The sequence below is a fragment of the Eurytemora carolleeae genome, unplaced genomic scaffold (assembly GCF_000591075.1).
Source record: "Eurytemora carolleeae unplaced genomic scaffold, Eaff_2.0 scaffold2163, whole genome shotgun sequence".
In the NCBI taxonomy this organism is placed as follows: domain Eukaryota; kingdom Metazoa; phylum Arthropoda; class Copepoda; order Calanoida; family Temoridae; genus Eurytemora; species Eurytemora carolleeae.
In genome coordinates, this window is record NW_019398083.1 from 2,169 (window position 1) to 19,525 (window position 17,357).

Consider the following 17,357-nt stretch of genomic DNA (forward strand, 5'->3'; position numbering starts at 1 on the left):
TTAAAATGTCTTCTTCCATTATATTTCAAGTTCTTTGTTTCCCAAAGAGAATAATAATAAGTATATTATGGCATCCATATCTATATATAAATTTGGCTTGTCTGTCTGGGTGTCTGTTTGTCTGTTTGTTTGTTTGTATCCAATAAACGTCATAACGGCTGAACCGATCGGGCCCAAATTTTTTGTGGGACATCTAGGGACCCCAGGGAAGGTTTATGAAAAATCAAAATTTCAAATATTTGTCTCCATCAAAATTCGATCGTCATTAAATTTTTAAAAATTTTGAAAATCCGCGAAATTTTTTGTGAAAATCCGCGAATTATTTTTGTTTTGTTTTACGATGTACACAAAGAGAACATGTTCACAATTAATTTAGAAGATGGGCGCGAAGCGCTCTCTAAGGCTAGTTATAGAAAAATTAATTTTTAAGCAAAATATATTTGAGTAAAGTTTTTAAAACTAAATAAACTACGAAAAGTCTTTAATATCTGATACAGCATATGGAAGAAGAAATTTAAAACTATTCAACAACTGCAATGTTTCGTGGGACACCCTGTATTAGCAGGGTAGAGAATAATCCTGATCCGTTTCTTAGATTTATCAATTTAGATAAAATATCAATCAAAAACTGAAAGAGAGGAAATCATTTTCTTAACTTATGTTTTTGTTTCTATTTATTATCTCTTTTAATTATATCTCTGTCTCTCTCTAATGGAATGAATTGTTTTATCAATCAAAGCTATAAGTGCAGAAAATGCCCTTTTAGGCTAAACATGTAAATATTATTAGCTAAGCTTAAATCCTGTCTGTGCACGGGAAGCCGTAGTATATTTGAATTTCCGATCCGGGTCACCCTTTCCGGTCCTAGTTTGTACTGTACCTAGCTCTATGGACAGGACTAGCCAGTGCAACAAGGTTGACGCGGTCAGACTTTATGCTTTATATAGGTTGAATTTACTTTTTCTAAAGGGGCAGAGGTGCATGTGTGCGGTTTTTTCTCTATAACTCAAAAACGGCCAACACTTAGGGATGGATCGTTGTACTTTAATAAAAAACGAACCAATCGTTTCAACCCTAAAATTTGACTGACATAAAGTGAGCTCTCTCCACCCACCTATTTATGTTAAAGAGTCTATATCTTGTAAACAACACAATGACCGATCAATCGATGTCTCTGAGCTGCATACGTCCTCATAATCAGATAAGAATCTTCTAGAGATACCTAGCGGTTAAACAATCAGTCACACAATATAGTTAACAGGATAGATTTCTTCTGAAAACGATCTATTTCTAAAAAAAATATTCAGACAAACAAGAATTAAAGTAAAAAATTTATTTATTTTTTATTAACCAATTTGTGCCAATTTTACTTATTTATCTCTTAGTTAATCATGAAACTAACAGCTGAGAGATCCTCCGATTTGATATTTAACGTGAAGATCTACAACAGCGCCAAGATCTTTTCTTAAAGTACACGTGTTTCCATTAAAGCCATTGGAGTACCAAACAAAGTGAGTGCACTCTGAGTTGTTCTTACATCTACAGGCACATCCATAGGGAGTTTCTTCAGGAAATACTAAACATTAAACATATAAAAAAAGAAAATAGTTTTGTATGAAGAATAAAATTTATTTTGGGAATAATCTTTTTTCTATATAATAATTTAGCTTGTGAGGGTGTTGGTTTGTTTGCATCCAATAAACGTCAAAACGGCTGAACCGATCTGGCCCAAATTTTGTGTGGGACCTCGCGTGACCCCAGAGAAGGTTTTGAATGATCAAAACTTTTAAAATTTTGTGTTTAAAAGTTTTCTTATTTTTGTAAAATTTTGAAAATGCGCAAAAAAATATTATGAAATCTGCAAACTTTTTTAAATTTTTGTTTTATACTGTAAAAAGAGAAGATGCTCAGAGATAAAGCCACAATTAAATGTTGAAATAGAAGATAGGCGCGAAGTAGAGGAAGTATAAGAGATGTCAACGTTTTGATTTTTCTAGATTTTAGCTTTCGTTACGATAGTATTTATCAAAAGTATAAATGTCTGAAATGTTACGTTACACATTACGAAATTTTATGGCATAGAGTAACGTTACGTAATGAATTTTCTGCACTTGAATGCCTTATACAACGTTAAGCTTTTATACATGTTAGTGAAAAACAGTGAGCTCCGTTACGCTTTTGCATTTCCCGTGTTAAAAAACTTTCCCAACGATGCGTTAAAGCTTTAGTAATATAACCACAACTTCTTAACGTTCCACTTGCATGCAAAATAAACTCTATTAATTACGTTTAGACATTTTACTAAAATGCAACTTTTCTTACGTTACGATTTATCGAAACGTTATTGTGAAAACTTTTTTACAACTAACAATCAAAACTCTTTCAATTCTTAGAAATATTTGAAAAAATCTGAATACGTTGTGTTGTATTAAAATGTTCAAGTCTTAACGTTTCTTACATTACGCTTCATTAAATATAATATTGTTTCTAAATGAAAGCATTACAAGATTTTTTCCGTGATAATTACATTACTACTTTAGTATTTTTCATCCTAAAACATGCCATGCCAAAAAAATTGTGTTGTTAATCCCTTTTTTACTCACTTTGTATGTTGCTGTTGCATTGTTAACCTTTTTAGAGAATGTGTAGAAAAATTTGTAATATAAAGATGTTATAATATTATTTTTAACGGTTTTTAAAATTTTAGCAATAGACTTTCAACTCAAGGGTGTGTCTTAAAGGGACTAGAGACGTAATTTCAAGTGACCTTCCATTTATGGAGTGGCATGTCCAGCATACATTTACAAGATAGGAAAACGCTGGTATTTTTAAATCATCATCAGATAAAGGTATACACGTTTCCATTGGGAATCGAGCTTGACCCTCTTTAAATATAGGATCACTTGAAATTATCATCATAAAATGAATTAAAATTCGGCAAGGCAAACCACTTTTGCTTGTGGAACAGTAGTTCTAAATTATTTTACGCTAATTTAGGGTTAATTTTTTCTATTTTTACTCAATGCAAACTGCAAATTTTCTTCTATCTAACAGAATTCATAGTTTAAAATATCTAAGGTCTACAACAATAGGTAGCACAGATATAGGGATTAGAAATTTAAGTTTTTGACAACAACTCAATTCTTTTAGACTTTCTTATCTGACAGAAGTAATACATTTTTTCTTTTTTTTTAGCAAATAGATTAAAAAATTAGCTTTTATTCTATTCTAAACAGAAAGAATAGAATATATATTAGAGGGGAATTTACTAGAAAAAAGGGTAAAACAGCCATTTTGTTGTACTGTTTCCATACTGCAGGTGTACTTCACATATTTATGCTATATAACCTTTTGGTCCCTGGAACATCATTTTATGGAAAATCTATAATTAATATTATAAAAAAACCAAATTATGAAATAGACTGGTTTCACAATTGACCAATGATCATTTCACAAAGACTCTATGCCTTTCACTTTACAAACGATGATTTTCCGTTAAAACTTATAAATCAAATGATGTTTTTTATTCTCTTATTTATTTTATTAAGTTTATTTAACAACTTTAAAAAATTTGAAATTGAAATGGATAGTCAAGGGAACATACTGTATTAATTTACTCTACTGCATATAATTTGTGAACATTTACATGATTTGTACACTTTAAACTCCTTTTCAGGCTGAAAGGGACTGACAAAATTCATACCGAAAGATTTTCTAAATTCCTCTCTAATATATATTCCTTTCTCTTTGATTCTAAAGATTCGTAAAAATCTATTGATGAATAAAACAGCACGCATTTTCCAAATGATAAAATATTTTTGCATTTTAGTAAGTACCTACATTTCTAAATTTTTCAACCTAAAACATGAACCACGCCAACTGAAGTTATGATTTCTATCAGTCAAATAAACATGAAACCCAGCAATTGTGTTCACAGACCCGTTCCACTTAAAAGGTTGATTTTTTTTCTATTAGTAAATCATTTGCTTTACAACAGAAAATGCATATGTAAAATTTCTTAAATATCGTCTTCTGTTTCCAGAGTTTTAGTGGGTTTCATTAAACAATGGCAAAAGAAACATTTATAAGATTTGAATTTTCACTAATAGCATGTTACAAAATAACCCGTTTACACTTTAGTTTTTGTCAAACATACTAATCCCTATATCTTTCCAAGCTTATGATTTAAACCTTGTATATTTCCATATTAATTGTCTACAAAATCGGGTTGCAAAGATATATTATATGAAAATTAGAGTTTGTGGCATAAACTCATTTCGTTTAAACTTGAAATGAAAAACCATTAGTCTTTGCTGTCATAATCATCAGTCGAATCTCTTACATTGCATTTAAATTGATTGATAAGAGAAGTTTTGAAATGTTTTGATTGGCAGAATTATTGTTACACTTTTGAAATTAAAACTCAGCCCTCATAGTCTAACGTTTTAAAAACAATATTTTCATCAGACATATATCTAACATAAGACTAATCAATTTAGTTTTCAGAGAAAAGTTATGAAACGTTTTGATTTACAAAATTACATTTTTATAATGTTTTATGTTACATTATTGAAATTTATACTCTGTAAAAAAACTTTCGTTTCCTATTTATCAAAATAATAACCCATTTCTGGAACGTTGAATTTTTCATTATACTATAATGGAAAACGTTTTCATAAACAGTAATGCATTTTTTAGTTCTACAACGTTACACTTTTTGTAAGTTGAATTTTGAAATAGAAATCCTTTCGTTACGATATTCAATCAAATCACAATTAATTATTCAAACGTTAGACTTTCAAGCTCCCCATGGAAACAAAACATTTCTTCACATTATGGTCAAACAAGTTGTAGAAATTAGAAAAATAACGTTACATTACCACAAAACGCTAACGTTGGGTGTATGTTCCTCTAACGTTAAGGTTTACCGTTAACGTTAGGTATGAGCTCCAATAACATTAATGTTTAACGTTTAACGTTAACGTTATATAAAATATATCCAAACGTTACACATTATTGTAATGTAACGTACAAAAACGTACATTTTACGTTACATTACACTATTGTTGACATCTCTAGCTCAAAGCGCCCTAAATGCCTAGTTTTACTAAATTCAGACTAATTTTACCAGCTCATCATTCCCCAAACAGCAGGATGTTTTTATCTAACTTTCCTTTGGGAAAATTAAGTAAAATTGTGTGCAACTGCTTTTTTTGGGAAAATTAAGTAATCATAGGCTATTAAGACGCTTCCCGGCCATCTTCTATTTCATTTTTAAATGTTTTAGTATTTCTCTCCGCTGAAACAATAATAACATATTTTCGGACTTACAATTTTCTTTTCGTCGATCTTTATAATTTTACGAAAATCTAAAATTAAATAAAATAAAAAAAGGTCCAATGATAAAAGTCCCAAAAAATGTTGTGCTTAACTCCCTGCACAAATATATGTACACTGTACAATGCACACAATATAAGCCAAAGCTGCAAGGGGATATGATGTACCATTTTCTCCATGAAAACATTTCTTTCATGTCTTTGGTCCATGTTAAAACTAATTTTCAATTTGTTAATTTTTTTCAATAGAATTTTTAGGATTCTACTTCTGTAACCTTTCTTTCTGAATTTTTTTTTGGCAGTTACCCCAAATTAAATACGTTTAAGAATAAAGATTCGTTGGAAAGAAACTGAAGTTTTGCCACAAACTCTATTTTTTCATCCCTATTTATTTAAAACCCAATGTTGTAAATCTTTAATATTTTAAACTATTTTGTTGGATCAAATAATCTAAGTGTTAAATATAAAATGTATTCACCATCATATGTTGCAAAGATATGTAATTAGACTATTAGAGTTTAGGACAATGCTCAGTTTCTTTGTTATTAATATAAATTACAGTTTTAAAAATGATTTATGGTAGTTTAAAAGCATACACACCATCCAAATCAGTTCCTATTCAGTATAATTAAAAAAAGTTTAATGAGAAAAATTAAAAATAAACCATATTGATATTACAAGTTTGCAATCGAAAAATTTGTAAAATAAAAAAGGAAGATTTTTTATGTTTCAGATTATGATAAAATCTTGCAAGGATAACTTTTATGTATAAGAGAAAATTTCTGTCCGAAAAATGTTATGCCCTGTAAACCTAATTATAGCATTATAATAACTATTTATAACACTGTTATTTTGGTTCGCATATAAGATTTTAATAATCTTATATGTTGCATCTAACACTATATAAATTACCTAGTGGTGCTTCCCATGCCCCTGTAGCATTGTATTGATTCCCGCCGAAACCTAAAACAAATATTTGCTAAAAATTTTTTTTTTAAAATCCTAATTCTGCTTCTTGGATATTTGGGAGGCCAATATTCAACAAATAAAAGCTGTTCACACTTTTCCTCCCAATAGTTTGAAATGTTTGAAAATTTTGAAATAAATTCTATTAATGAGTTTTAAATCAAATTCTATCAATAAATCTTAAATCAAATTCTATCAATGAATTTTAAAATAAATTCTATCAATGAATTTTAAATTAAATTCTATCAATGAATTTTCAAAAACTATAGATCTTACCAAATTTTTGCCCCATCGTACACTGACCATCCTGAACATTCAAAAATAATTTAAGATTTAGTTTTACAACAAACGCCAAATTGACCTCCCCTTCTATTTTTTTATTGTGAAACAAAACTTAAATGTGTTTTCAAGAAAAACTGAAAATGTAAAAAATTCCCTTTAAAGGCGTCTATGTAAAAATCTGTGCAAAATTTCTTTCCAAAAATTATGAGATCTGCTTGATTTTGTTGTAGGCTTTTCAAAGAGCTATAAAATGTTGAAATCCAAGGAAGTAGGTCTAAATTTAGATTTAGTCTGGTATAGGTAAAATAAGGAATTTAGTAAGTATGCCTGATGGCTCAGGCAGTAGGTGTAAAAGCCCAGGTTTTAGCCTTAAGTGAGGGACAAGTGTTAAAAAAGCCAGAAAATTTGAAATTCCTAGCTTAAATACTTTTTGTGTTATCGAAAAAAACGATAGGCCAGATAGTGTTAAGATTTATCTCCTTAATTGCAGACATAATTACTTTTAATTAGCACTAAATTGTGACCTGGACACGTTACTCTTTAAATGCATTATGGCAATTGAAATTATGAAATTTTATTTAATTCATTCTTTATGGTAAGATATGATTTATATGATAATATAGGTAGAGATGAACGCGTTCAGCTTTTTTAAATTCATTTGTTTATCGCTTGTTAACAACATACTTTGTTCATTTTTTTAATTCTGTTGTCAGTACAAATTGGAATTCGATCATTTTTTGAATCGTCGTTCACTTTCCTTTTATAGTATTTTATAGATTTTAAGCAAAACAATTTGCTCAGTAAAATCGTTTGTTTCGAAAAATTGTTTGTTTCGTAAAATCTTTTGTTTCGTAAAATCGTTTGTTTCGTAAAATCGTTTGCTTTGTAAAATCGTTTGCTTCGTAAAATTTTTTGTTTCGTAAAAATGTTTGTTTCAATCGTTTGTTTCGAAAAATTGTTTGTTTCGTAAAATCGTTTGTTTCGTAAAATCGTTTGTTTCGTAAAATCGTTTGCTTTGTAAAATCGTTTGCTTCGTAAAATTTTTTGTTTCGTAAAAATGTTTGTTTCGTATAATCGTTTGTTTTGTAAAATCGTTTGTTTCGTAAAATCGTTTGCTTCGTAAAATTTTTTGTTTCGTAAAAATGTTTGTTTCGTATAATCGTTTGTTTTGTAAAATCGTTTGTTTCGTATAATCGTTTGTTTTGTAAAATCGTTTGTTTCGTAAAATCGTTTGTTTCGTAAAATGGTTTGTTTCGTACAATTTTTTGTTTCGTATAATCGTTTGTTTTGTAAAATCGTTTGTTTCGTAAAATCGTTTGTTTCGTAAAATGGTTTGTTTTGTGAAATCGTTTGTTTCGAAAAATCGTTTGTTTTGTAAAATCGTTTGTTTCGTAAAACCATTTGTTTCGTATAATCGTTTGTTTTGTAAAATCGTTTGTTTCGTAAAATCGTTTGTTTCGTAAAATGGTTTGTTTTGTGAAATCGTTTGTTTCGAAAAATCGTTTTTATGTAAAATCGTTTGTTTCTTAAAATCGTTTGTTTCGTAAAATTGTTTGTTTTGTAAAATCGTTTGTTTCGTAAAACCATTTGTTTCGTAAAATTGTTCGTTTTGTAATATCGTCTATTCAACCAAATTATTCTTGCAGTAAAATTTTTCGTTCAGGAAAAGGTTAGGTCAGGTTTGGCTAGGGAGGGTCTTGTTGGGTTGTAGGAAAATGTTCAAAAACAATTTTCAATTCGTTCTTGAATGGATTATTGAGAAATCGTTCGTGCACGGTGCAACTTAAATTAAATATAAACGATGGTTGATGATTTTAAAATGGTTCATTCTTTATCTTCATTTTATTTTTTGACACGATCTAATTCGTTTGTTCATTGTTTGTTAATTTTTTTCAGAAGAACACAATCGTTTACAAAAAAAATCCTTCATTTTTAAATATTTCGTTCAAAAACAATGCCCATTTCTATAAAAAAAAACGCATTGACATAACCTTGAATTCCCAGATATGGCATGTTGTTCCAGCAGCACATTTGAAGGCACAGTGATACATATCCAGAGCAGGTTCAGAAACTGTTGTGAAGATGGTCGTTGAACCTAAATATGTTGACACTTTTAATGGGAACACACTTTTGTTTTCATTTTCATTTTACCGATCATTTTGGTGAAAGATTTCCCAGTTTTAAAACCAGCAATAACATCTTCCGAGTACAGGAATAAAGCATATTAATGTAAGTAAAAGAACTGTCAAATTGTCAAGTGTACCATTGATCTGAGTTATGAATTCAAAAAACTAAGAAATGTATCAAGACTCTGGCATAATTCACTTTAGTTATAAAACCAATGAACAAAATTGACCAATAGTTGAAAGACAAATTTTCAAAGAACCAACTCCAAGAACCAACTCCAAACTTAAAATTCTTTTGTAAGAAAAACTTTGGAAATTGCTTTATTTTTCACATTGTTCATGAAAAAAACTTGTGGAATAGGAAGACGACTGTTAGTCTTTGAATATGATTTTTAAGAATCAAATGAAAATGAAAACAACAACTGTGTAGTGTACACAAATCAATTTCACTCAATGTAATAAGTTGAATTTTAATCTACTAGAAAACATTAGCTTCAAATAAGATTGTCGTCTTCCATTTCCAGAATTGTATGGTTATCAATGTAAAATAATTTACAGAATAGTATATGTGTATTTCCCCTAGTATGCTTGGGTCTTTTAGTTATATCTTTAATATGATTTTCCTATGAATAATAATAACCAAACATAGGTATCCGTCATGTTCATTTGTCTTAAACTTATCTGAAATTAGTTTCGTACGACAAGAATTATAGCGAAGAAATAAAAATGTGAATGATACCAAAATCAACGGTGGATAAATAACTTTTTTAAAAGTTGAATCACGAAGAGTTCTTATAAAATACCTCTAATGTACTTTCCCTTATGATATGTAGAAAAACATAATTTTAAAAAAATGAAAATTTGAATATTGAGAGCGTAAAATGTCTGAATGAAAAAGATGGACCTGTTCAGCAGTTGAAAGCGTAGAATGTGTGAACAAAAAAGATGGACCTGTTCAGCAGTTGACAGCGTAGAATGAGTGAATGAAAAAGATTGACCTGTTCAGCAGTTGATAGCGTAGAATGTGTAAACGAAATAGATGGAATTGTTCAGCAGTTGACAGCGTAGAATGTGTGAATGAAAAAGATGGACCTGTACAGCAGTTGAAAGCGTATAATGTGTGAACAAAAAAGATGGACCTGTTCAGCAGTTGACAGCGTAGAATGAGTGAATGAAAAAGATGGACCTGTTCAGCAGTTGAAAGCGTATAATGTGTAAACGAAATAGTACGGACCTCTTCAGAAGTTGAAAGCATAAAATATGTGGACGAAAAAGATGGACCTGCTCAGCAGTTGAAAGCCTAGAATGTGTGAACGAAATAGATGGACCTGTTCAGCAGTTGTTAGCGTATAATGTGTAAACGAAAAAGATGGGTCTGTTCAGCAGTTGACAGCGTTAAATGTGTGAATAAAAAAAATGGACCTGTTCAGCAGTTGACAGCGTATAATGTGTGAACGAAAAAGATGGGTCTGTTCAGCAGTTGACAGCGTTAAATGTGTGAACGAAAAAGATGGACCTGTTCAGCAGTTGACAGCGTATAATGTGTGAACGAAAAAGATGGGTCTGTTCAGCAGTAGACAGCGTTAAATGTGTGAATGAAAAAGATGGACCTGTTCAGCAGTTGACATTGTATAATGTGTGAACGAAAAAGATGGGTCTGTTCAGCAGTTGACAGCGTTAAATGTGTGAACGAAAAAGATGGACCTGTTCAGCAGTTGACAGTGTTAAATGTGTGAACGAAAAAGATGGACCTGTTCAGCAAAATGAACGAAAAAGATGGACCTGTTCAGCAAAAATGAACGAAAAAGATGGACCTTTTCAGCAAAAATGAAGAAAAAGATGGACCTGTTCAGCAAAATAAACGAAAGCGTATAATGTGTGAACGAAATAGATGGCCCTTTTCAGAAGTTGAAAGCGTAGAATGTGTGAAAGAAAAAGATGGACCTGTTCAGAAGTTGACAGCGTATAATGTATGAACGAAAAAGATGGACCTGTTCAGCAGTTGACAGCGTAGAATGTGTGAACAAAAAAGATGGGTCTGTTCAGCAAAATGAACGAAAAAGATGGACCTTTTCAGCAAAAATGAAGAAAAAGATGGACCTGTTCAGCAAAATAAACGAAAAAAATGGACCTGTTCAGCAAAAATAAAAAAAGATGGACCTGTACAGCAAAATGAAATAGAAAAAAAACAAGGAACGTTTATTAAGTATGAAGGATAAAACTTGAATAAAATTAACTTCTCCTTAATTCTAATTAAATTTCAAACTCGTTTACTAAAATCTTCTACTTCAAGCAAGGACAATGCAAAACTGAAAAATACGTATTTGCAAATATGCGGTTATTTCAACAAATTTAATTTGTGTCAGTGACATGCAATTTTCAAAATTTGGACAAGAACTAACAATGCTGGATTAAATATATATAAAAGACATACTAAAATAAATCATGAAAATTAAAATTAAATTTTTTTTCAAAATTAGTTAGTATAGAAAGGCGAAAATAAAAGATTTTACCCGGAGACTAAAAATGGCAGAAAGCCTATTAAATATTTCATTAAACAAAGCAATTTCATTATGCACCTGGCTGGAGGCTAAATCAAACAATATCGCTTAAACAAAACCATACAAAATCAATATGAATAAAATATGTATGTTATATGTAAATTTAAGCACGAAAAAACCTCTCTGAATTTTGCCAGCAAAGTCTTAAAAACTAAAATTTAAAAAGTAAAGCTTTAATTTTAAATTCTTCCTATTGAAGGAAACGATAAGATTTTTACAGATTTTTGCGCAAAAGTCTGCATGCACTCGTCTCCTCCAGAAGTCAGTCAGAACTTTTGTGTTGTAAATCTCAGAATTAAGAATTAATCCAAGTGAGTGACCGGCTATGTAAGGTAGTTGAACGGAGTATGCAGTGTTGGGGACAAATTCTTTAGAATTCATTTAAGACATATAAAACTTTTTAAAGATCTGTAAATCCTGAGTTTGAGCGCAAAGTCGATGTTCAAAATCGTACTTTTTGGGGAATACGTTTTCAAAATTGTTTTTTAAATATTATTAAATAACGACGACAAGAAATGTAAACACAATTCTACAGTGAACTTATTTGTTGTTTAGGAACAGGTTGAGAAAATAAAAATAAGTAATCTTAGTCAATTATTAGTTTCTATAATCTCTCTTTAATTACAAAGATTTTCTGGAATTTTTAGTTAAAAAAACAACATTTGAAGAATTTGAAGAAATCTGCAAACAAATTCATAGAAAATGATTAATTCTAACTTCGATTTATTGACAAATTTCTTTTGAGAAATATTTTCCTAAACATCTAATTAGTTTACTATAGAATTTTTACTTTTTATATTTTGTCGTCGTTATTTAATATTTAAAAAAACCGATTCTGAAAACGTAACCACCCAAATTCATGATTTTGAACGTCGACTTTGCATTCAAACTCAGTAATTATACATTGTGGAAACGACTTATATATGTCTCAAATGAATCCTAAAGAATTTTTCCGCAACACTGCATGCTCAGTTCAACTACCTTTTATAGCCGGTCTGTCCCTTAAAATTGAAAAGAACAAACTACAGTAAGCAGTTTTGTTTAAGATATAATCAAGGGAACTGTCTGTTGACTCTTCTTCAATGTCGATCCGAAATAAAACAAATCTGTAAAACTTATTTAAACAAAAAGAGTAGATCTGCAGCGTTTTTCAAGCATTAAAAAAAATTATACTTCTATACTTTAATGGTTAGGGTGCAAGGAAGTTCAATAAGTACGTCACAAAAATGTTCTCAAATAGTTATTTTTAATTTTGACAAATATTAATATGTGACACAAGTTTTCACATCCATTTTTTAAGGGCTTTTAAAATATTTAAATGTTAGCCATGTAGCTTAATCATTAAAAAAGGTATTAACCATTTATGATTTATTTAAACACCGACCCGCCACCCTACCTAAAAAATCAAAAAAATAAATTTATGTTGAAAAAGTGAAGAGGTTTAAGCCATATAATGTAAGCCGTTTTTAAGTTATTTATAAAAAATGTTAGGGTTATTTTTTTCGCTGAATATCATGAGGTTGAACTCAATTATAGAAAAAAATTAAAGGAAAAAAGGCAAAACACACATTGTACATTCTCAGATAAATGGGTTTTGTGGTGATCGTTTTATCGATCTATCAAAACACATAAAAGAGTCACTATGAGTTTATTTTGATGATAGTTTCCTACCTGTGTGTTTAGCTAGCTATACTGAGCTGAAAACTTTAGAATAGTGGATATCGAAATCAATGATTGATCTCCTCTTTTTCTTAATCTCGAGATTAAATAATGCATGTTCTCCTATTGTTATTAATCTCCAGATTAATTAACCGATCGGGAGTAAAGATATCCCATTCTAAAGTTTTCAGCTCTGTACATCTTACAACGGTTTACTAATAATGATATACTATAGGTTAGACCAGAATCTCTATAATAAACAAATATGCATGCAGTACACTCTCGGTATAGTTCATGGCCTATAGTTAAGGATTATCGTACATGATCACTCTATACAATATAACCTCGTTGATTTCACCCCATCCCCAGAACTATTAAAAGCTAAGTATATTTGGATTCTAGATTTTAAGCTATAAATCTATAAACTTTCTTTATCTAAAGTATTTATTACTTTTTGCTTTCTGTAACCCTAAATTGCTTTGCCACTACTGAGAGGAGGAGGGGGGGCGTCGTTATTTAATATTTAAAAAAACCGATTCTGAAAACGTAACCACCCAAATTCATGATTTTGAACGTCGACTATGCACTCAAACTCAGTAATTATACATCTNTTTTTTTCTCTTTTCAGGGTGGGGGGCTCAGCACCCGTTGGGACCTGAAAACCCCCTGAAATCAATAGATTTCACTGGTCCAGGGGGGGGGGGTTAAGCCCCCATAGCCCCCCTCCCCTGAATACGCCTCTGGCTGAAAGTCGGCCTTTTAAAATCATTTCAAATTTTGACAGTTTTTTCTTTTCGAATTGACGCATTTTCCAGGATTTTTTGATATAGATTTAAAATGTATTTGTATAGATTTAAAATGTATTTATATAGATTTAAAATGTATTTATATAGATCTTAAATGTCTTTATATAGATTTAAATGTATTTAAATAGATTTAAATGTATTTAAATAGATTTAAAATGTATTTATATAGATTTATAATGTTAAACAAGCAAAGTACATACTACATACATTGATTTAAAATTTAAAATGAAAATAGAAAAAAACGCGAAAATATTTGTTTATTTTTTATTTTAAATGTTTGAAAGGTTTGCAGATAAATCGGCCACAATACGCTTTTTTATTCTCTTTATGTATGACAGGGTTGTCCGCAGAAATTATTGGCATATCAAAAGGGAAGCAACAAGAAAAAATGGCAGTGCATCACCTAGACATAAAAATAGAAATGAAGGAACTGATTTTTTGGCACTAACTCTAATTTTCAATTCCCTAATCGTTGCAACCCAATGTCTTAGCATATTTCAAAAGTTTGAAATAGTAAAGGCTTGGACAGGTGCAGGAAAGATAAAATAATAGAAAATTTGATTTTTTTTTGCAAAAATTAAGTTTTTTTTAATATCTTTTTCGAAATTTAACAATTTAGCAATTTAGCAAGGTTTTCATCTTTATCTTCTATCTATTTAAGATCTATCTAAGATTATCTAGCTAGCTATCTATAAAGATCTATCTAATAATTTCTAGCTATCTAATATCTATCTAATATTTTCTACCTAAAAAAGATCTATCTAAGATTTTCTATCTATCTAAGATCTATTTAGCAGAAAAATGAGAATTTGTAATGTTTTTGCAAATAAACACCTTACAAACTTACTTTTACTGAAAACCGTAAATTTTAAATCAGAATACATTTTCATTAGCTCTAAACATTGCATAAAAGAAATTGCTAAAGCTTGAAATATGCAAGAATGAAATCAATGAAGCCTAAAATTATATCTGTTTCTATCTAAGCTTTCATATTTTAGCCCTAGCAAATAAACAAGATTATTTTTTTTTTGTAAATTTGAGCTCATTTTCCCTTTATATTATAAAGAGTCATCTAAAAATCTTTCTGGGTATAACTTGCTATTAGAAAAAAAATTTTTGAATTATAAATTTTAAAATAATTAAAATTTTATTTGGAGATTCCAAAGAAAATCTAGTCAACCTTCTCATACGTCAAACTAGATATGTTTTCAAGCATATAACCAAAGAGAATAGAATATATATTAGAGAGGAATTTAAAGAATCTCTCGGTATGAATTTTGTCAGTCCCTTTCAGCCTGAAAGGGAGTTCAAAGTGTACAAATCATGTAAATGTTCACAAATTATTTGCAGTAGAGTACATTAACACAGTATGTTCCCTAGACTATTCATTTTAATTTCGAATTTTTTTAAGCTGTTAAATAAACTTTATAAAATGAATTAGATGAATAAAAAACATAATTTGATTTATATTATCAACGGAAAATCATCATTTGTAAAGTGAATGGCATAGAGTCTATGTGAAATGATCATTGGTCAATTATGAAACCAGCCTATTTCATAATTTGGTTTTCTTTTAATATTAATTTTAGATTTTTTATAAAATGATGTTCCAGGGCCCAAAAGGTTATATAGCACAAATATGTGAAGTACACCTGCAGTATGGAAACAGTACAACAAAATGGCCGTTTTACACTTTTTTCTAGTAAATTCCATTCTAATATATTTTCTATTCTCTTTGCATATAACTCCTGTTGTTAAAGAGCTATTGGGAAGAACAATAATGTTTTGAATTTCTGATATATGATAAATGCTTTTCTTATGCTTGTGCATAAGAATAAACTGGGAGAGCTATTTTGTCAGAAAGTCGTACGTGTCACACCAGACTAACCAGAGTGAGCAGCATTCGGTTTCTTCTATTTGAAATCAAAAGTTTTTTGGTCTATAATTCAATAATCATTTACTTTACGGATTTGTTTATTTTATACATTTTCATTCAACATGCATATGCCAACAAAAAAATATTTAAGAAATAAGGCTAACAAATTATGTTTAATGGGTCAAATTGGGATCGAAAGTCAAAGCTTTCTGTAATATTGACAGAACCGTTAAATTCACGTGGTGTTCGGTGTAAAGTTTATAAATATGACTTTATCTTCTTTCCTAGTTACAGAAAGGAAAATGTTTTTATTGCAATTGTCAGTTTCGTCATTTCTTCATTCTTAGTTTTGTGCCAAAGCTTTAGAATAAATTATCCTAATTTATTTAAATAAATTCAAGAAACCGCAAACTCTCCGCCAGGTTTCTACATGGATTAAACCAGACTAGGGTTTTCAGAGAAAGACAATTTTCGCATTTTTATTTTTTTGCGAAATTTTCGCGATTTGATTTTCCGTTTTGCTGGAAACCCTAAACCAGGACCAGTATTTGCGGCCTTGTCAAGCTAATCTTAATACAAACTCGACTAGCTCTCCGCAATTAATCAAATATATGATAAAAGTTTACATTGGTGTGTATAGTGTAACAATGGGTGATTTTGTTGATCTTTTACGATCAGCGATTCAAGGATTTTGTTTTAGATCGCTGAGATCATAGCTACCTAGGGGTATCATGCCCCCCCCCTTTTACCCTTCGGTTGGACTTTTGAATCCTATTTTGAATCCTAACGGATTTATTTGAGTTTGCATGTGAATTCTATAAATAACCCAAGCCACGCGGAAAACCTAAGCCAAGCTGAAAGTTCCGTTATTCCAGAGGCCCGGGGGCTGGTGAGCTAGCCGGCCAGCTCCCGGGGAACTAGGGTTAAATGAGAGCCCAGGGTGGAGCGAAATCTGGGGAAAATAGTCAGTTGAAGATCAGCTCCAGAGTTGTAACAAACCCCTGAAGTTCTCCCATCACTCTGTTCCATTCTCAATTCATAATATTTGATTCGTATAGTATTTTCCTTTAGTTTTTGTATCTGTGCAAATAATAATAAACTGTAAGAAAAACCGACTCGTCGAATATTCAATCAAAAGAGTAGTTGCATTGATTTATTTATTCAATTTTTCTTTCATATACAACAGTAGAATTAATTAAGATAAGGTTTGTTTATATTAAGCTGTTTACATCTTATATTCCAGTTTGATACAATGATAACCAGCAAACTCTGGAAAAGAAAGAAAGAAAGACAACTTTTATACTCAAGCATGACTATAAGCTTTATAAGTAAAACTATTTACTTCGTAACGGCATTAAATTATGCTTTAATAGTGCGTAAATGTCGTCTTTATATTCTACATTTTACTGGTTCTTTGTACTCCTTTTATATAACTGGTTTGGATGCAATTTATTTTTGTCGTACAAGAAAGAAATTAAGTCTCTGACATAAACTCTGATGGTCTTTATCTTTATAACTTTACACCCATTGTAGTGAACCTTATAATTTTCAAACTATGTAAGTATAAAGTAATTATATTTGATCATAAAATCTAAGTTTAAATATTGAAGGTTTACACCACCAGGTTGCAAAAATGTAAGATTAAAAAAAGCAGAATTTTGTAAAATACTAAATTTCTTTGCAAAAAGTTTTAATACGGTTTTGATAACGTTACTCCTTATTTATTTCTTAGATAGGGAGGGGGG

General features: G+C 30.1%; 1 protein-coding gene across 1 annotated transcript; it reads right to left on the reverse strand.

The window, feature by feature from the left end:
- Positions 1-1,318: 1,318 nt before the first annotated feature.
- On the reverse strand, positions 1,319-9,518 carry LOC111716765 (uncharacterized). The gene is made up of 6 exons (XM_023492257.1): positions 9,334-9,518; positions 8,736-8,783; positions 8,576-8,679; positions 6,579-6,609; positions 6,249-6,299; positions 1,319-1,576 (listed from the first exon to the last, which is right to left on the reverse strand). Exons 1-6 carry the CDS (start codon positions 9,374-9,376, stop codon positions 1,398-1,400), a joined length of 456 nt encoding a protein of 151 aa, XP_023348025.1. The 5' UTR covers positions 9,377-9,518; the 3' UTR covers positions 1,319-1,397.
- Positions 9,519-17,357: the final 7,839 nt, after the last annotated feature.

Coding starts and splice junctions, on each gene's coding strand:
- LOC111716765 (XM_023492257.1), bottom strand. CDS start 9,376: ATGAACATGACGGATACCTATGTTTGGTTATTATTATTCATAG. Junction 8,680..8,735: donor ATCTTTCACCAAAATGATCG/GTAAAATGAAAA, acceptor CAACATATTTAG/GTTCAACGACCATCTTCACA. Junction 6,300..6,578: donor TACGATGGGGCAAAAATTTG/GTAAGATCTATA, acceptor TATTTGTTTTAG/GTTTCGGCGGGAATCAATAC.